Raw genomic sequence first — 20,730 nt, 5'->3', positions numbered from 1 at the left:
GGTGCAAGTTTGCCTCTTCTTTTTCCCTGTGAAATGTGGACCCAGCAACATGCACCGAATTTTTGAATGTGTTGTATTTTCGGCTTTCTGCCAGTGATTTTCTCATAAGGAGACATTCCAAGTGCACTGTGTAATACCCTGTTGTGAATATAATTCGCATACAAAATTGCCTCTGCCCAGAAAGAATTCCCTAAACTGCAATCCATCAGCATGGCGCTCATTGCTTCCTGAAGCACCCTGTTTTTTCTCTCTGCAGTTCCGTTGGAAAACGGGCTGTAAGAAGCAGTGAAATTCTGGTTTATTCTCTTACTCTCGAGGAAGTCACCCAATGCTTTGCTCATGAATTCCCCTCCCTGGTCTGAGTGTATCGCTTTCACAGTGACGCCATGTTGAGTTTCGATTCTCTTAATGAACAGCTTCAGCTTCTGCTCGGCTTCACTTTTCTGCTTAAGCAAATAAACACGAGTGTATCTCGTAAAATCATCGACCACTACCATAAAAAATCTCGCACCTCCTCGTGAAGCATTTATTGGCCCTGATAAATCAACATGAACTAGCTGGTAGGGAGCTGTTGTGGTTCTTTCAGCCTCCCGGTTAATTGGTGCAATAGTCATTTTAGCTTTATGACAAGAATCACAATCCATTAACTGTCCACAGTCCTTCAAACGCATGTTTTCACTATGCATTGGGGTTTTCTTAATCGTGTCAAAATTTGCATGCCCCAGCCTTTGATGCCATTCATGGACGCAGCCCTGATGTACCTGTGCCTCAACATTTAACACAGCACACCCTGCTTGACTGCTCTTTATTACAAACTGTGAATCATTAAGGCTTCCCTGCAAACACACTTGATCTCCCCTCATTACAAAACATTGGTCTTTGTGAAACAAGACTGAAAAATCACAACTCACCAGTTTTCTCACAGACAACATGTTATGATGCAGATCTGGTACAAACAAACAATCTGACAGTATTCCAAGTTTATCAAATCTCACCACTCCTCGGGCTTCCACATTCTTGCGTGATCCATGCGCAAGTAAAACAAAGTCCTGCTCATCGGTAGACGTGTAAAACAAACTCCTGTCTTTGATTAATATATGGCTTGCACCGCTGTCAAGAAGCCAGTCAATAGGTGCTAAAGTTTATGGCTTCTGTTTACAAACAAAGTTCACACTTCCCTGCTTCAAGCCTCCTTCCCTGGATTTGCGCTTGACTGCACAGTCTCTTTGAAGATGCCCATGAGCCCCACAGGCATAACAAGATTTCAGCCGCTGTTGCTCCAGCTTGTTTTCCTCTCTGCAGCTGCTTTCTTCTTTCAGCTTGGCTCTTTGCTTTTCCTCAGCACTTTTCGCCTCTTGTCTCCGCTGCCATTCCTGGGTCAGTTTTTCCTCAATAAACGCAACGTTCAGACCTCCGTCAGGCATGGCTTCGAAAGCCATGACCATATTATTCCAAGTCCCATCGAGTGAAGCCAGGATCAGATAGGTCTTCTGAAGGACAGAGTGTTCCATGCCTCGATCCTGCAACTCAACAAATAGGCGCCTGAATTCCGTGAGATGCTCACTCATTTTGCACTCACCCGTGAAGCGCATCTGGTACAGCTTCCTTGCCAAACACAATTTAGATCCCGCAGTCTGTTGCACATGTAGGGCCTCCAACACGTCCCACATCTGTTTGGCATTTGTAACATCTCTCACGTGTAACAGTTGAGAGTCTGATAGAGCCAGAAGTATAAAAGCTTGCGCCTTCTGATCTCTACGTGTCCAGGCTGCGGTCAGTACCGCCGGAGGGGGTCCATCTATAATGTCCCATAAATCCTCTTTTATCAGCAAAGCCCACATCCTCGGCTTCCAGCTGGCATAATTCTTTTCCGTCAATCTTTCCATTGGCAAGCTTCCCCCAGACAGGTTTACTGCAGCCATCCTGCTCACCTCTGTCTGGCACAATCAATCAAGCTGCCCTCTGGAACTCCGTCTGCCGTTCAGACCAGCAACTTACTCTTGTGTAATGCGCTGTGGATCTGGGCCCATAACCCTGTTGAAGTGTGTGCGTTGTTGCGTGAAACAGCACACGTTACATCGGAGTTAAGTTGAGCAAGAAACATCACAGAGGCATTAGATCAGGTTAAGAGTCTTTACTACAAGACATTATGGCTTAAGGCTTTAAGATTACATGTAGAGTTGCTCCCCCCCAGGAGATAAGTTCTCAGTTCAAAGACATGACACAGAAGACTCAGCTCAACACAGATAGCTGCTAGAACTCTCCCAGTCTATCTTGATGCTACCATGGCAACGCCCTTGGCTGTCCATTCCCAGACATAACTCCTTCTAGCTACAGATTTCCAGACTTGCAGACTTGATGGAAAAATAAACTCAGTGACAGTACAGTTCAATGTCAACACAAATATACAGTTGCTTTCAACAGGGGCTCAGGCTTGATTACAACCTTAGTTGCAGTAGGGAAGCCTTCTCCAAAGTGGAGCTCTCCACATGATTTGGACTACCACTTCTGTGGCAGCTGGAGGTGATGGGAATTATGGTCCCAAAACATTTGCAGGGCACCAGCCTGGAGGAAGTTGCAGAAGGGTATTCTGTGGTCTCTGTGTTTATTTTGTTCACATTTGAGCTTTTCTTCTAAATGTCACAGACTGTACCTCTTACATTTTATTGTGCACTCTTTAACCCCACCCCACCCCATCCCACCCCATCCCCAAAAAACATACACTGCTTTACTCCTCTGTACACATAGAGATATACATGCATATGCAATCTTCCGGCTGCGGATCTTTCATGCATCTGACATAGTGACCTCAGGGCTATGAAACTGTAAGCCACAATTAAATCTCTTGGGCTGCAATCCTCTATCAGCTTAGCTGAGAGTCATTTCATTGGTGATCACTCATGGCCGAGTAAGATTGTCTTCCACGGTAAGGTCTTTACCAGTGAGGGGAGCTGAGAGTAAGCCCCAGTGATTGCAATGGGACTTACTTTTGAGTAGACATGTATAGGGGATTGCGCTGTAAGGAAACCAGATGTGCCACAAATTCCTCCCAGCCTAGCCACAACTTTTAAAGTGTCAGAAGATTGTTCTTTATTATTCTTAGCAGTCTATCCCAGTTAAACCTTTAAGACAAATTGTAGTTCTGAGGAAAGGTCACACCCTTGAACTGTGGTCCATGAACTTCATTCAGGTGGTCCACAACATACCCAAATTCAATATTCATATTGATTTTTAATTGTATTTGTATTCCTTCTTTTATTTCTTACATTGTGTTTCATAGTATTCTATGGAATGCAAATTGAAATACAATACAAGAAAACAAAATACAGTTTAAAACCATACAGCATCTAGCATAGCGCATTACAATTGTTACAACAGACAGAAAAATCATGAAGTGGTCAGCCAAGACCCTCAGCACTTTTCATGTGGTCCTCATGGGAAAAAAGGTTTGGGAACTAATCACTGCACTGAAAAGTTCTCCAGCAGAAGTCCCATGGTATTGAACACTCATCGTTCATTTCCATGCTGTTTGTACAAAACAGCTTTCCAGATGATTGTGCCCAGTGCTGATAAATTGGAAGGTGGTGTGTGTGGGTGCAATTTTGACTTTCCACTTCAGACATCAAAATGTCTTGGGGCTGGGCCTGATCCTAAGTGCGCTTATTTGTGGGTTTCAATTTGAGCCCTAATTTATAGAGATTTAGCCCTTTCATAATGTGGACAAGGAAGCAGACTTGAGAGTCTGATTTCTCCCTATATCAGGAGTAGGGAAACTGTAGTCCTCCAGATGTTGTTGGACTCCAACTCCCATCAGACTGAGCCACCGTATCAGAATGGGCAGGGTGATGGGAGTTGTAGCCCAACATTATCTGGAAAGCCTCCACTCATGTCCACATGCTACAGAAGTGGCTCCCAATTTTATTTTATTTTTACATGGACCTCTTGTAACTTGCTGATGGCCTTGGCAGACCATTTAACAGGCCATTTTTCCCTGCCTGTTTTAGCAATTGTAATTCATTGTGCTAGATGCGATATGATCTTTACTTGTAATTTTATTGCTTCCTTTGCTGTGGATCACCTGAATGAAGCTCATGGGCCACTGGAAGCCCATGGGCCACAGTTTGGGAAGAAACTGGCCATTTTCAGCACAGCTTTGAATTCCTTTGTTCTTTCAAATACTAATTGTGAAGACAGAAAAATTAGATTACATAATTAAATTGGAATCTCCTGTATATAAAATTACCTTTTAAAAAAAAAACTGGGGGGGGGGAGGAGAGTCCACTTTAAAAGAATTACATGACCAGAGTCCAGACTGTTCCCACCTAACATGCTTAAATTCATAGGCAACCTTGTGTTTACGAGATTGCTGTTAGAAGTGGGGCAAGAACAACTCCTGTTTTGTTCTTTTGTTTAAACTCCAGAAGGAAGATAGAGCTAGGGTCCCCCAGATGGATAGGCTTTGTTTATCTTTTACCTCTGATGCTCTGACTTCCTTCTGTCGCTAGACTGTTACATCTTTAGGGAAGCTTACCTGCCCCTCCTCCTTCTGCCCTTTCCACCCCTTAGTTCTCCACCTGTCCAGGAGAGAGGAGATATCCCTTTGTCTCTGCTCTCTCCCCAAGCATGGGGCTGACTCCAGCACCTGGGCGTTATGCCTCCAACTTGGTTAGTTAGTTAGACCTAGGTATGCTTTTTCTGTCTACTATGTATTTCTCTAAATAAAGTAGCTTTTCTTATTTTACTAAGTCTCCAGTCTCAGTGATGCTGATGCAGGGTAAAAGCCTGCTTTCTTAGTCAAACGCACGCACACGCTGGCACACTCGCATTTCAACATCTGCTGTTACTCTGCTTGCTGTGGTGCTGCTTTTAAACGAAATTAAGCAACACAACTACACACAGTGCAACAGTTACCAGGCTGCCTTCTGCAATGGTTTTGTGTGTTTTTCTGGTGATGCCAAAGTCACCAGCAGCTGTCTCCATATGCTCTGTATGCATATGTTTTGATATCTCCTCTGTTCTATAGACTCATTCACTCATTCATTGGCGATCACTTGTGGCCAAGTAAGATTGTCTTCCAAGATAAGGTTGTGACGCCCTTCCCTGGCTCTCCCTGTCAGGTTCCTACCTGCTCGTGGTTACTGCCTGTCTCTAGGCACCACCAGGGACTCCACCAGTCCGGACTGTCCTTTTATATGGTTTCTCTCCCCGCTCTAGCACAGATCTCAACAGATCCCCCTGCTAGGCAGCACCACCAGTCACGTCCTATAACCAGTAGACCCAGAGACTCTGCCTGAGTCTCTCTATCTGGTTACCTCTGTGACTGAGTGCTAAAGCTGTCCCAATCCCTTTGATTTACTCAGACTGCTTGTGGTGTTAGTCTCTTCACCGCTGCCACCATTTGTTTCCCTTCAGCCTTGGTATTTACCTTACCCTCCCTTCTGGTCTGTGAAACCCCAGCCAAGGATCAGGCCTCTGGTAAACCAAATATATTTTATTATATAACAGAGATAACAAGATTTCTTTAAAAGGCACTTAAGCATATGGTTACATCTATTCCTGAGGTACTGGTCTTAGTAGTAATCCAAACTCCATCCTCTCCTCACAATCTCCTCTCAAAACCCACCAAAACAACCCTCTCAAGTCCACCAACATCCACCTCACATCCACACCACATCCACCCAGATTTACCTGACATTCTTCCTTTTATACTCTCAGCCATTTTAAACATTCAGCCAATCATCCAGCATTCTACTGCCCATTCACTCCCCCTCCTCTTTCACTCCACTTACCATGTATCTTCTAAACAAACAGCACTTACCCTATTTACACTAATACAGGATCATCACAAAGGTCTTTAACAGTGGGTCCATAAGTGACTGTGGAGGCCAATTCTGGATCCATACAGCCTCCCACAGTGAGGACATAGGTTTCCAGATGGAAGATGGTCACGATGAGGATTTGCTTGACGTGCCTTCCGCTTAGCTCACTTGTCCCATTCACCCTGTATTCATGCTTCTTCAAAGTCCACAGCACCTTTGATAATAGCCAACCTCCATTTGGGACTTTCATGGGCCAAGACTTCCCAGTTGTCGATGTTCATGTTACATTTTTTTAGATTCGCTTTAAGAACATCTTTAAACTTCTGTTGCTGTCCACCGATGTTCCATTTCTCAAACACATTATGAAAGCCTTTTTAAAATGGATTAGCCTTTTCATGTTCTGTTTCTGTTTATACTGGTGGGTATACCTCAAGCTAATGCAGCTTTCTCATAATTTATGGAGATTTAGCCCTTTCATAACATGGACAAAGGAATAACTCTGAAAGTTGATCATCCTCTTATATATTAGGGCTCCATCAGGCCTAGCCATCATGCCCACATAGACAGAGATTGCATACTGCAGATGTTAGGAACATACAATACATATTTTTAATTTTAATTTTTATGAACAGGCAATACCAGAGTAAACACAAATGTTGTTCTGTTCTTTTCTAGATTGTTGTTGTTGTTATGTGCCTCCAAGTCGACTACGACTTATGGCGACCCTAGGAATCAGTGAACTCCAAGAGCATCTGTCATGAACCACTCTGTTCAGATCTTGTAAGTTCAGGTCTGTGGCTCCCTTGATGGAATCAATCCATCTCTTGTTTGGCCTTCCTCTTTTTCTACTTCCTTCTGTTTTTCCAAGCATTATTATTTTTTCTAATGAATCATGTCTTCTCATGATTTGTCCAAAGTATGATAACCTCAGTTTCATCATTTAAGCTTCTAGTGACAGTTCTGGTTTAATTTGTTGATTTTTCTCTTATCAGCTTTTTTCGCTGTCCAACTTTCACATCCATACATAGAGATCGGAAATACCATGGTCTGAATGATCCTGACTTTAGTGTTCACTGATACATCTTTACATTTGAGGACCTTTTCTAGTTCTCTCACAGCTGCCCTCCCCAGTCCTAGCCTTCTTCTGATTTCTTGACTATTGTCTCCATTTTGGTTAATGATTGTGCCAAGATATTGATAATCCTTGACAAGTTCAATGTTGTCATTGTCAACTGTAAAGTTGCATAAATCTTCTGTTGTCATTACTTTGGTCTTTTTGACGCTCACCTGTAGTCCTGCTTTTGTGCTTTGCTCTTTAACATTCATCAGCATTCGTTTCAAATCATTACTGGTTTCTGCTAGTAGTATGGTATTGTCTGCATATCTTAAATTATTGATATTTCTCTCTCCAATTTGCACACGTCCTTCTTCTTGGTCCAATCCTGCTTTCCGTATGAGATGTTCTGCGTATAGATTAAATAAATAGGGTGATAGAATACACCCCTGTCTCACACCCTTTCCGATGGGGAACCAATCGGTTTCTCCATATTCTGTCCTTACAGTAGCCTCTTGTGCAGAGTATAGGTTGCGTATCAGGACAATCAGGTGCTGTGGCACCCCCATTTCTTTTAAAGCATTCCCTGGTTTTTCATGATCTACACAGTCAAAGGTTTTCCTGTAATCTATAAAGCATGGGGTGATTTTCTTCTGAAATTCCTTGGTCCGTTCCATTATCCAACATATGTTTGCAATGTGATCTCTGGTGCCTCTTCCCTTTCTAAATCCAGCTTGGACATCTCTCGCTCCATATATGGCAAGAGCCTTCGTTGTGGAATCTTGAGTATTACTTGCATGGGATATTAAGGGAATAGTTCAATAATTACTGCATTCCCTGGGATCCCCTTTCTTTGGAATTGGGATGTATATGGAATGCTTCCAGTCTGTGGGCCATTGCTTAGTTTTCCATATTTCTTGACAGATTTTAGTCAAAATTTGGACAGATTCAGTCTCAGTAGCTTGTAGCAACTCTATTGGTATGCCATCTATTCCTGGAGATTTGTTTCTTCCAAGTATTTTAAGAGCAGTTTCACCTCGCATTCTAAAATTTCTGGTTCTTCATCATACGGTTCCTCCAAGAATGAATCTGTCATCCTTGCATCTCTTTTATAGAGTTCTTCAGTGTATTGTTTCCATCTTCCTTTTATTTCATCTCGGTCAGTCAGTGTGTTCCCCTGTTGATTATTCAACATCCCTACTCTTGGTTTAAATTTCCCTTTCATTTCTCTAATCTTTTGCAACAGGGCTCTTGTTCTACCCTTTTTGTTGTCCTCTTCTATTTCTATACTGTGACTATTGTAATTGTTCTCTTTGTCCCTACGTACTAGTTGCCATATTGTTGCATTTAGGGTTCTGACTGTGTTTCTATCTCCTTTTGCTTTTGCTTTCCTTCTCTCTTTAACCATTTGAAGGGTTTCTGCAGTCATCCATTGAGGTCTTTCTCACTTTTTAACTAGAGGTATTGTCTTTTTGCATTCTTCTCTGATAACGTCTCTGACTTCATTCCATGGTTCTTCTAGTTTTCTGTCAACTAAGTTTAAAGCCTCAAACCTGTTCCTTGTTTGATCTTTATATGTTTCTGGGATGTTATTTAAATTGTATTTTGGCATTATGATTGCTTTGTTGGTCTTCTTTAGCTTTACTCTGATTTTCGATATGACCAGTTCATGATCTGTACCGCAGTCTGCTCCTGGTCTTGTTTTTGCAGAAAGTATGGAACTTCTCCACCTTCTGCTACCAATTATATAATCAATTTAATTCCTATATTGACCATTTGGTGATGTCTACATGTACAGTCGTCTTTTTGGTCGTTCAAAAAATGTGTTGGCAAGAAAGAAATTATTGGCTTCACAGAATTCAACAAGTCTTTCTCCTGCTTCGTTTCTGTCTCCTAGGCCCCATTTCCCCACAGTTCCTAATTCTTCTCTGTTCCCTACTTTTGCATTCCAATCCCCCATGATTATCAGCACATCTTGTTTTGGTGTGTGATCAATTTCTTCCTGTACTTCTGCATAAAATCTCTCTAATTCCTCTTCTTCTGCATTTGCCAATAAAAGGTAACACTCCTGTAGACATGTAGACAGAAGTCTTCTACATATGTAGGAAGAAGTCTGAATTTGCAAAAGGGTTACATTTTATTGGTCAGTCTAGAGAAAAAAACGAACAAAAAGCTGAATTTGGAATATATATAAAACACACCTCTGCCGAAACCCGGGATCGAACCAGGGACCTTTAGATCTTCAGTCTAACGCTCTCCCAACTGAGCTATTTCGGCACTTATATAAAAAGGGTAGAGCCCCTCCATCAGACATAAGAACATATCGAACTACAATATACTGTTAACTTCTTCACTTTAATAGATTTCAGGGAGCGGTTGTTGCTACACTGTTGCACTAAGGCGTGCCGATATAATATTTTATTTATTTATTATTTGATTTATATCCCACCCTTCCTCCCAGCAGTAGTAAATAATATTACTGCATGTGTTATACTGTTGCTGCGTTTTATTACATTGTGGCGCTACAGTGAGTAATAATGTAACGTTACCAATTTGTATAGCTATTGTATAATTTCTAGTCACAACTGTATCCAGACCTTTTCAGAATTGTCAGCGTAGCAGCGTGTATAGCCAGTATCTGTTCTGAGTTAATTTCGGAAAATTAAATCCGAGAGGAAAATGTGCGACTACAATCCAACAGTTACTTGGGAGTAAACCACATTGAAAACAGCGTAGCTTACTTCCAGGAAATATGCTTAGGATTGTACAGTAACCCAGCGTCACCCAATACACTTCGCAGCAGAACCCATCCCTCTAACTCTAAACATCCAGGAAATTGCTATTAAATATAGCTTTCTGACGGGTTAGTGTCCCGCTAGATCTGTATACTCAAATCTTCTAGACATCGCAGAAGAAATCCAGTGTGAAATTGAAATAATTCGAGGGAAACTATTTCACGACCTACCAAACCTTGTTGCAGGCTTACGCATAATTACAAGGCCCCTTTACGAAAGAAACTGCTAGTGAACTTAGGAAATTTTATGAAACGTGCATAATCAGCTTTTTTTGGACGTTGTGGGTGGCTCTTAAAAGAGCCTTTGGTTCCTTTTTTTTCTGATTTCGAAGTTTTCTAGAAATCGTATAATTCTTTTACTTGGTCTTTGCTTTATGGCTCTCGGTCTTCTTGGGCAACAGGACAGCCTGGATGTTGGGAAGGACACCTCCTTGGGCAATAGTCACTTTACCCAGGAGCTTGTTCAGTTCCTCGTCGTTGCGGATAGCGAGCTGCAAATGGCGAGGGATGATCCTGGTCTTCTTGTTGTCTCGGGCAGCGTTGCCAGCCAGTTCCAGGATTTCGGCAGTCAGGTACTCCAGCACGGCCGCCAAGTAGACCGGCGCGCCAGCCCCAACACGCTCGGCGTAGTTCCCTTTGCGCAGCAGACGATGCACACGACCCACGGGGAACTGCAGCCCGGCACGAGAAGATCGAGTCTTAGCCTTCGCCCTCGCCTTGCCTCCTTGCTTGCCGCGTCCAGACATAGTACGAAGAAACTACGCCAACCCCTCAATGAAAAGCAAAAAATGTTTAAAGAGAAAAAGGGAAGCTCCGGCCTATTTATACCCTCCCTGAGATTCAGTCTCGGCAATTTCGATTGGCTGACCACTGAAAGCCACCACAACATCCAATAACAACGCAGCTTCTCATTGTGTCCAATGAAAATGCAAGGGTCTGACGTCAGCCATTGTGATGATTGGGTAGCTTTCGGACAGCTTTTCGTGTGCGCGCGTGCGCTTAACTGGTTGCCTAAGGGACCAATAGGAAGGTTGAAGGTTTGAGCGCTTAGCAGAGGACGAGCCTCAATAAATACAAGCCGTGCCAACTCTTTGCTGTCATTTATTTTGGGCTGTTCTGAGTTGGTGGTAAATTTTGTGTGTGTGAGGATGCCTGAGCCAGCCAAGTCGGCGCCTGCTCCGAAGAAAGGCTCTAAGAAAGCCATCACCAAGACGCAGAAGAAGGGCGACAAGAAGCGCAAGAAGAGCCGTAAGGAGAGCTACTCCATCTACGTGTACAAGGTGCTGAAGCAGGTCCACCCCGACACCGGCATCTCCTCGAAGGCCATGAGCATCATGAACTCCTTCGTCAATGACATCTTCGAGCGCATCGCCGCCGAGGCGTCGCGCCTGGCCCATTACAACAAGCGCTCCACCATCACCTCCCGGGAGATCCAGACCGCGGTGCGCCTCCTGCTGCCCGGGGAGCTGGCCAAGCACGCCGTGTCCGAAGGCACCAAGGCTGTCACCAAGTACACCAGCTCCAAGTAATTTCACCTAATTTTGGTTTGGAAGAACACGAAAGACCCAAAGGCTCTTTTAAGAGCCACCCACTCTTTCTGTAAAAGAGCTGGATTTGCTAAGAAAGTTATATATTAGCTGTGTGCAGTTCGTTCTACTCTTGTGTTCTGAAGTTTCTGAAGCGTCTGTGAAGTAGGGTTAGTGCTAAGTGGGTGGGTGCTTGTGTATTAAAGAATGTAAATACTTCCACAAAAGTTAAAACTCATCAAGTTTTTTTTTTTGACGTAGAACACTTAAAAGTAAGCTGGAAAGAATAAACTTAAAAATAAAACAGGATTTCATTTTTTGGAATCCTGTGTGAAACAACTTCAGGAAACTGGAAGCACGTTAAAGCTGTCTTTGGACTGATTTTGAATGGTAAATGAGTACTCCTTAGAGCTTATTTTATACTCATTTCTTTGTAAATGTACAGTCCTTTCCTTGCTTTTAAGTAACTAACTTCTGACAAATCGCACATAAGTACAGCACTTTATTTCATAATCCCCAAAATTTTGGTGATTTATAACTTTTTAAACAAAGTTCTGAGATACTTCCATCAAGAGCCACTTTGGGTACCAAAACTTAGCTCACATAAGCCTTTAGTCAATATTAAAAGCTTCAAACTAAATCTGATGTTGCAGCAACTCCTAAACTCCTTCATAGACTAAGTGGAATGAATGAATAAGTGGAAGTCATAGATTACATATTCTAGCCTAAAATTATCTTGTAGAAAATTAATGTCAATTACTCTAAACTACTATGTGGTATAGCACAGTGGGGAGGAGAGCCTGGTTGGGAATCCAGAGTCTGAGTTCAAATCCCTGCTCGTGTCTCCTGAGTGTCAAGGGCCAGCTAAAGATCACCCCACAGTGAGTGGCTCAGGGGTTACGTGCCCTGCCACCTGTGCAGCCATGGGCAAGCTGCATAGTCCCAAGGAGCTCAGTTGCCCCCCAGCTGGCAGTTGCAGACAAGGAAGGGGCTGGCTTATGCAGCTATGGCAAGCAGAGCAGGCCCTAGCCAGCTGGGGAGGCAATGATAAACTCCCTCTGAATACCTACCGCTTACCGTGAAAAACCTATGCATAGGGATCAACTTGAAGGCAGTCCATGATGATGATGATGGTGTTATGAAATACCCCTAAAACCTTGTTGTTGTTGTTATGTGCCTCCAAGTCAACTGCGACTTATGGCAACCCTATGAATCAGTGACCTCCAAGAGCATCTGTCCTGAACCACCCTGTTCAGATCTTGTAAGTTCAGGTCTGTGGCTTCCTTGATGGAATCAATCCATCTCTTGTTTGGCCTTCCTCTTTTTCTGCTCCCTGCTGTTTTCCCCAACACTATTGCCTTTTCTAGTGAATCATGTCTTCTCATGATGTGTCCAAAGTATGATAACCACAGTTTCATCATTTTAGCTTCTAATGTCAGGCCTGGTTTAATTTGTTCTAACACCCAATTATTTGTCTTTTTCGCACTCCATGGTATGTGCAAAGCTCTCTTCCCAAACGACATTTCAAATGAGTTGATTTTTCTCTTATCTGCTTTTTTCACTGTCCAACTTTCACATCCATACATAGAGATCGGAAATACCATGGTCTGAATGATCTTGACTTTAATATTCAGTGATACATATTTGCATTTGAGGACCTTTTTTAGTTCTCTCACAGCTGCCCTCCCCAGTCCTAGCCTTCTGATTTCTTGACTGTTGTCTCCATTTTAGTTAATGACTGTGCCGAGGTACTGATAATCCTTCACAAGTTCAATGTCCTCATTGTCAGCTGTAAAGTTACATAAATCTGCTGTTGTCATTACTTTAGTCTTCTTGACATTCAGCTGTAGTCATGCTTTTGTGCTTTCCTCTTTAACTTTCATCAGCATTCGTTTCAAATCGTTACTGGTTTCTGCTAGTAGTGTGGTATCGTCTGCATATCTTAAATTATTAATATTTCTCCCTCCAATTTTCATACCTCCTTCATCTTGGTCCAATCCTGCTTTCCGTATGAGATGTTCTGCGTATAGATTAAATAAATAGGGTGATAAAATACACCCCTGTCTCACACCCTTTCTGATGGAGAACCAGTCAGTTTCTCCATATTCTGTCCTTACAGTAGCCTCTTGTGCAGAGTATAGGTTGCGCATCCGGACAATCAGATGTGGTGGCACCCCCATTTCTTTTAAAGCATTCCCTGGTTTTTCATGATCTACACAGTCAAAGGTTTTGCTGTAATCTATAAAGCACGGGGTGATTTTCTTCTGAAATTCCTTGGTCCGTTCCATTATCCAACATACGTTTGCGATGTGATATCTGATGCCTCTTCCCTTTCTAAATCCAGCTTGGACATCTGGCATTTCTCGTTCCATATATGGTAAGAGCCTTTGTTGTAGAATCTTGAGTATTACTTTACTTGCATGGGATATTAAGGCAATAGTTCGATAATTACTGCATATCCTAGGATCTCCTCTCTTTGGAATTGGGATGTATATGGAACGCTTCCAGTCTGTGGGCCATTACTTAGTTTTCCATATTTCTTGACAGATTTTAGTCAAAATTTGGACTGATTCAGTCTCAGTAGCTTGTAGCAACTCTATTGGTATGCCATCTATTCCTGGTGATTTGTTTCTTCCAAGTGTTGTAAGAGCAGCTTTCACCTTGCATTCTAAAATTTCTGGTTCTTCATCATATGGTTCCTCCATGAATGAATCTGTCATCCTTGCATCTGTTTTATAGAGTTCTTCAGTGTATTGCTTCCATCTTCAGTAACTATTGTAATTGTTCTCTTTGTCCCTACATACTAGTTGCTGTATTGTTGCATTTAGGGTTCTGACTGTGTTTCTATCTCCTTTTGCTTTTGCTTTCCTTCTCTCTTTAACCATTTGAAGAGTTTCTTCAGTCATCCATTGGGGTCTTTCTCTCTTTTTAACTAGAGGTATTGTCGTTTTGCATTCTTCTCTGATAACGTCTCTGATTTCATTCCATAGTTCTTCTGGTTCTCTGTCAACTAAGTTTAAAGCCTCAAACTTGTTCCTTGTTTGATTTTTATATGCTTCTGGGATGTTATTTAAATTGTATTTTGGCATTATGATTGCTTTGTTGGTCTTCTTTAGCTTTACTCTGATTTTTGATATGACCAGTTCATGATCTGTACCGCAGTCTGCTCCTAGTCTTGTTTTAGCAGAAAATATGGAACTTCTTCATCTTCTGCTAGCAATTATATAATCAATTTAATTCCTATATTGACCATTTGGTGATGTTCATGTGTACAGTCGTCTTTTCGGTTGCTCAAAAAATGTGTTGGCAAGAAAGAAATTATTGGCTTCACAGAATTCAATAAGTCTTTCTCCTGCTTCATTTCTGTCTCCTAGGCCCCATTTCCCCACAATTCCTAGTTCTTCTCTGCTCCCTACTTTTGCATTCCAGTCCCCCATGATTATCAGCACATCTTGTTTTGGTGTGTGATCAATTTCTTCCTGTACTTCTACATAAAATCTCTTCAATTCCTCTTCTTCTGCGTTTGCCATCGGAGCATAGACTTGAATGATGGTTATGTTGATAGGTTTCCCATTTAATCTCATTATCACTTGCTCAGAGTTTGCGTTGTAGATCCTAATTGCTTTTGCTACATCACTTCTCACTATTAAAGCAACCCCATTTCTTCTTTATTTCTCATTTCCTGCATAAAATATTTTGTAGTTGCCTGATTGAAAATGTCCCATTCCTGTCCATTTTAATTCACTCACACCAAGTATTGTAATGTTGATACATTCCATTTGTTTCTTGACAATTTCTAACTTTCCCTGGTTCATGCTTCTCACATTCCATGTTCCTATTGTGTGCATCGTACAACTCTGGACTCTCCTTTTGCATCTGTGCGCATCAGCCTCTGGGGTTCCTTTTGGCTTTGACCCAGCTGCGTCATTAGTCAGAGCGCTACTCGTACTTCTCCTTTGTTCTTCCCCAGTAGCTCGGTGAGTGCCTTCTGACCTGGGAGTCTCATCTTCCAGCACTATCTCATGTTGCATTTTGGATACTCTGCTCATAGGGTTTTCATGGTAAGAAATATTCAGAGGTGGTTTACCATTGCCTTCCTCTGAGTTTGGATGCATCTTAGTCTGGTGTTTCAGCTTTGACCATTCTGCCTTGGGTGCCCCTGCTAGGAGTCTAGCCTCTTGGTCTAGACACCTGACGGCATTGCTCTCAGCTTCTTCAACACACTCAAACCCCCTCACCACGTTAAGGTGTGCATCCTAGTGGCCCCCCCTAAAACCTAGCTTTTGTCATAACAATAGTAGCTTGCAGCTGAGAAGGGAATTTCTGTTTTGGCCTTGATATGCAAAAGAGTCTCCATTGCTCAGATGGTAGGACACATTCCAAAAAACTGAGTGCAACACCTCCTGCTAAATCCATATCACTTAATGCTGTAGATCATTACTATTTTCTCTTTTTACTTATAAAAGAAAGTGAAGCAAAAGAGCATTGCATTCTTGGGAATGTTAAGCTAAGATATAATGACATAAAATTACACCTTTTACTTCCTCTCCAAAATAACTAATCAAGAAGTTTCAATGACTTGACACTCCTGCTAGAAAAGCCCAAACATTTTTATTTATTTATTTATTTATATCCCGCCCTTCCTCCCTGCAGGAGCCCAGGGCAGCAAAATATAATATATAAATATATGTAAATATTATATATAATATATATAGTCTCTTCTCCACCTTGGAGAACAGAATGAAGATGCATTTTTAGAAGCCATTGCTCAGATCTAGGACAAACCCCTCCTGGCTGACACCATTTAAAAGCTTTTAAAGCCCAGTAGCTAGTAGGAGGACAAGATATTTAGTCTGTTTGTAATCTAATTAAATTAAGCTCAACTTTGGCCACAAAAGTTGCTACCAGCCAACTCAACATATTGGAGTTTCTTCTGTCCCAGGGGAGAACTATTTTACTAGCAAGGACCTAACTAATTCTCGCAATTTGTGACTTTCAGATTACCACCCCTCCACTCCTCCATACTTGTAGTTACAAGGAATGATGGTTTCTCCTTTGTACAACAGGTTATATGCCCCTTCCTTGCTCTCCTCTTAAATTCCTCCCCCCTTTTCCCCCCTTGCTTTGTTGCTTCTGCTATGCCAGGATGGCTCTACTAACATTCCTCTGCATTCCTTACCAAAATGCTCTGAGGTGATACTTTTAAACTAGCAACAGAGCTTTCTCTTACAAGTTTTTCTTATCTGTCTCAAAATACCCTTTCTTACACCCTCAATGAAAATTTGATTCCTCCTTTCCCTCTTTTTTCTCTCATTTCCACCCAAAGCTTTGTACAAACCCCATTCAGTTTCACTGCTGGGTTCCCCCCACCAGGCCTATTTTTTTAAGGAAGTCAAATGGCTTACACTGGTAGCTGCTTTGAGCTTTCCAGAACTGAACACTTTGCTTTTTCCCAGTTCCTTCCTCCAATCTCTTCCATTTATTAAAATCACCAAACTCTGTCAGTCTTTCCTTTCCCCCCCAAAGTGCTACACACAAGCACACATTCCTGTTTTATCTGTGATATGTTGGGCTCTTAAGGCTGCTGTTTTAGAAGCATTCTCTCTATTGCTGTGTGTGGGCAACCTCTCCCCCCACCTTCTGAATAGGTTTAAAGCTGTGTCAAATAAGATCTGTTCACATATTTTTAATAAGTATACTTAACTCCCATTTGATACAATAAAGGTTAGTGTTGATTTGTGATTCTTGTCCTTGTGAACCCATAAGGTGCCAAATTTTGGAGTGTGTTCATATCTCAGCATCTCTTAAAAGGGTGTCAGGGCTGCATTTGAGAACTTCAGGCTTGCAGGCAAACTGTATACCTCATAATACTTGGTTTAGAAAGTCATGTTCCTAGTAAAATAATTTCTGAATGTAGTTATTGGCAATCAGCAATTTAGCTAACTGAAACACATCAGTTCTCTGATTAGAGTCCAGTTCCTGATGGTACTCCATAGATTCAATAATCGTGTGCAGTAAAACTTATTCTTAACGTGTGATAATATCCAATTTATTTTCTTCAACCTGCTTAACCTGGGGCATTCCAAAAACTCCTTTGTAATGTCTTTGAAGAGAAAGCACACAGGTGGTGCCACACATTATATCACATTTGGTGAAGCGAGGGTTTTTAAATTTTTATTTTAGTAAAAAGCTTGCAGGTAATTCTAGGTTAGCTAGAAATGTAGAACAAAAACTGGGATTTGAATACACAGAATTCCAACTGAGCAGCTTCCTTGAGTATAAGAGCACTTTAGTGATCAGGATTCTGCAGAAGCTTCTCAACAACCTCTTTTCCACCTCTAGGGAGCACAGGCTTGTTAAACAATTATAGGCTGCATGCTAGTTAATGTGTACATTAGTCAAAACTGCATACAAAAATGTATTTATTAGAAGAAATATGCACTAAAATGCTGAAGAAATTTCATGAGGATTTTTTTAAAAAATCACAAGTTGCTACAGCAATGTGGAGAACCAAATTTTAAGATTAGAAAAATGAGAAACTGAAAAAACCAAACAGATAATTTCACCCCTACTTCAGATCTCTAGTTTTTAAATGGTCAACTACAGTTTTCCACTGTGTACAATGAAAAAAGTTTATAGCACAAATGTATGTGTGAGGTGGGTAAATGTTCATCCTGAGGAAGTCTGAAAGAAGATAAAAAGGGCAAATCTGTGAATATAGCTTTTGCACAGAAAAGCCTTTTGCACATCAGTTAAGATCTTGCCTACCCTCACCCACAGCCTTACAACCACGGACTGTATTTTCCCTGCAGTTGTATGGGTGCAATAGGTAGCAGAAAATCTACACTTTGCATTCGAAATATATCAAGAAATTAGGAAGAAAGAGGGGCTAAACTATTTTTTATTTTTACTTTATTTAAACAAAATCAAATACAAAAATAACAGATCAACAAAATGGTCATGGCTAACAAAAGTTTTACAAAAGTGAAAGAGGATACTAATCAGACATATATGATAGTGAACAATTATTCTTGGAACTTTAGCCAATACTTTAGTTTCACCATCCTGGGCATCCTACTATACTAGGGCCTGCAAGGATGTTCAATATTACTTTGTGTTTCTTCTTATTTTGAAAGGTTTATAGAAGGCCCAAGTTGCACTTTTTCTGAGAACAATTTGGGCTAAAAATCCTGTATACGCCTATACTTGGGAGGAAGTCTAGTTGTACTCAGTAGGACTTTCTTCTGAATAGACATGCATAGGATTGCAGTGTTGTTGTTTTTTTATAGCTGTGTACATCCTATAAATGTATGCATTAGTGGGCTCTATTTTAAACTGGCTATGCTTTATTCCGGTATATTGTAAGATGCTTCCAGGCGTTCTTCAAAACAGAGATATATCTATTGAGAATATTTCGCTATCTAACTAAATGTGAAAGCGAGAGCGAAGACCACGAAGGCGGCAAATTTGAACGAACAGAGAGGGCGTTGATTGGCTAGTTTGAAACCAGCTAGTCATTCTCTAATTGGATAGCTTCAAATTCGCCCGCCAAGGCTTTCTGGCAATTTAGCGGGAGACTCCACCTTTTAGTTTTCTTTCTGGTCGGCATTCTTTCTATATAAACCACCAACGCGGGTGGCGCAGATTACTCGGTTTTTTTTTGTTGGTTGCAGCGATGTCTGGACGTGGAAAAGGTGGTAAGGGCTTGGGGAAAGGAGGTGCCAAGAGGCACCGTAAAGTGCTCCGTGATAACATCCAGGGTATCACCAAGCCTGCCATTCGCCGCCTCGCTCGTCGTGGAGGAGTCAAGCGCATTTCTGGGCTCATCTATGAAGAAACTCGCGGAGTCCTTAAAGTCTTTCTTGAGAACGTTATTCGTGATGCTGTAACGTACACTGAGCACGCGAAGAGGAAGACGGTGACTGCAATGGACGTGGTGTACGCTTTGAAACGCCAGGGCCGTACTCTTTATGGGTTCGGTGGCTAAGAAATAATCAGGCTATAATCTATCAAACAAAAAATCAAAAGGTCCTTTTAAGGGCCACCCACATTTTCCTAAAAAGAGCCAGTCGCTTATTGTGCTTAGTATGTTGCAACTAAGGTATCGGAAACGATTGAGGGACTCTTACGTAAAGTAGGGGAAATATTGCAAGCCTAACTCAAAATACTGAAGCTCTATTTAAATATAAATGTTTTTGGTAAAAGCAGCATATTTTTAAAGTAAATATTTCCCCCTTTCCATTTACTGGGTAGCGTCTTATTCATGTATATTTCTTTTCCAATGCTATGAATTCTGATGTTGCCTTTCGTAGCATTGGGCGAAAATCGCTATTGGTTGTGAAATGACAACTTTAATAACTTCAGTTTGGCAAATACCGTATGTCTACAGCGCTGGTACGTGGTTCATTTGCACGATTCATATAAAAAAGCAGAACAAACCCTAAACGTCATCCTTTTTGCTCTGACGGTGCACCGTTTCGTTTGTTTAGCAGAGTGGCGCAGCGGAAGCGTGCTGGGCCCATAACCCAGAGGTCGATGGATCGAAACCATCCTCTGCTAGTTTTCTTTTATATCTCCTTTTCTTTAAATCCTTTTTTCCCTTTTAAGCGTTTATTTTTATTTTCTTCAATATGTTTAGAGCAATATATTGGATTCATATAAATCCTATAAAAAACAGGTGTGCCACACTTCCTTGACTTGGGAGCAAGTTCTGAGTAGATTTGCATTAGGAATGTGATGTTTAACAGAAAAAACAAACAGCATGAACGACGGCATTTCTTTTTTCCCATCTCTTCTATGATCCCTCAAAGAAGCCCTCCCCGTTATTTTCCCATGCCTCTTGGACTTCTGTCGAGGTATTTGCCAGTTTTAAAAATGCATTTTAAGTGTTTAAAAATATAGAGGGGAGAGAAAGAAAGATTTTTAAAGAAAAACTAGCAGAGGATGGTTTCGATCCATCGACCTCTGGGTTATGGGCCCAGCACGCTTCTGCTGCGCCACTCTGCTTTATAATAAAACAAAAAAGTACTGTATCACAGAATATAAATCCTGCTATGAACTAGCAGATTGAAATTGCAACGTTCCTTGAGGTTTTTTTGATCACAATCCTTTCTGTATGTAGTGGGAAGGAATTAAGGCCCGCTGTGCTTCAACGGGGTTTATTTCCAAATAGGCTAAGTACAATCCTACCAGAGTAAATCCCATTGAACTCAATAAGGATGTCCTTGTTAATGAAACGTAGGATTGTGCCATCAGTCTCATGCTCTACAACTGAGCTAATTAACTGTTAATTTTAATGTAGAGGTGGGGGAATCAAAATGAATACATTCTTAAAAGAAAGTGAAGTCTAATAGAAAACACAGCAATGCTGTATATTTCCCTCTGGAATCTTTGGGTAGAAGGGTGTCAAAATATAAGCAATTTATTGGGAAGAAACGTGCGGTGCCCTGTGTTGGTCTCCATCTGTAGAGAAATCTAATATGCTTCAGGGGGCTCATTTTGGGCATATGCTCTTCAAGAGCTGCACACACATCTGAT

The 20,730-nt window shown here is 41.5% G+C and overlaps 3 protein-coding genes and 2 non-coding genes across 5 annotated transcripts; 3 read left to right on the top strand and 2 right to left on the bottom strand.

Moving 5' to 3' along the window:
* Positions 1 to 9,077: 9,077 nt before the first annotated feature.
* On the bottom strand, positions 9,078 to 9,150 carry TRNAF-GAA (transfer RNA phenylalanine (anticodon GAA)). Its single transcript has one exon. It is a non-coding gene; the product is annotated as a tRNA-Phe (tRNA).
* An 802-nt stretch (positions 9,151 to 9,952) lies between these two features.
* LOC133366348 (histone H2A type 2-C-like) lies at positions 9,953 to 10,443 on the bottom strand. Its single transcript, XM_061589367.1, has one exon. The coding sequence runs from the start codon at positions 10,411 to 10,413 to the stop codon at positions 10,024 to 10,026; it is 390 nt and encodes a 129-aa protein (XP_061445351.1). The 5' UTR covers positions 10,414 to 10,443; the 3' UTR covers positions 9,953 to 10,023.
* Positions 10,444 to 10,752: 309 nt separating this feature from the next.
* Positions 10,753 to 11,255, top strand: LOC133366354 (histone H2B 1/2/3/4/6-like). The gene has a single exon (XM_061589373.1). The coding sequence runs from the start codon at positions 10,816 to 10,818 to the stop codon at positions 11,194 to 11,196; it is 381 nt and encodes a 126-aa protein (XP_061445357.1). The 5' UTR covers positions 10,753 to 10,815; the 3' UTR covers positions 11,197 to 11,255.
* A 7,585-nt stretch (positions 11,256 to 18,840) lies between these two features.
* LOC133366357 (histone H4) lies at positions 18,841 to 19,238 on the top strand. The gene has a single exon (XM_061589375.1). The coding sequence runs from the start codon at positions 18,869 to 18,871 to the stop codon at positions 19,178 to 19,180; it is 312 nt and encodes a 103-aa protein (XP_061445359.1). The 5' UTR covers positions 18,841 to 18,868; the 3' UTR covers positions 19,181 to 19,238.
* Positions 19,239 to 19,680: 442 nt separating this feature from the next.
* Positions 19,681 to 19,752, top strand: TRNAM-CAU (transfer RNA methionine (anticodon CAU)). The gene has a single exon. It is a non-coding gene; the product is annotated as a tRNA-Met (tRNA).
* Positions 19,753 to 20,730: the final 978 nt, after the last annotated feature.

This window comes from Rhineura floridana, chromosome 11 (genome assembly GCF_030035675.1).
Source record: "Rhineura floridana isolate rRhiFlo1 chromosome 11, rRhiFlo1.hap2, whole genome shotgun sequence".
In the NCBI taxonomy this organism is placed as follows: domain Eukaryota; kingdom Metazoa; phylum Chordata; class Lepidosauria; order Squamata; family Rhineuridae; genus Rhineura; species Rhineura floridana.
The sequence above is the reverse complement of the archived record's forward strand: the minus strand, read 5'-3'. Positions and strand labels throughout refer to the sequence as shown.

Excerpts from the sequence above, each read along its gene's own strand:
- LOC133366348 (XM_061589367.1), bottom strand. The coding sequence starts at position 10,413 with ATGTCTGGACGCGGCAAGCAAGGAGGCAAGGCGAGGGCGAAGGCTAAG.
- LOC133366354 (XM_061589373.1), top strand. The coding sequence starts at position 10,816 with ATGCCTGAGCCAGCCAAGTCGGCGCCTGCTCCGAAGAAAGGCTCTAAG.
- LOC133366357 (XM_061589375.1), top strand. The coding sequence starts at position 18,869 with ATGTCTGGACGTGGAAAAGGTGGTAAGGGCTTGGGGAAAGGAGGTGCC.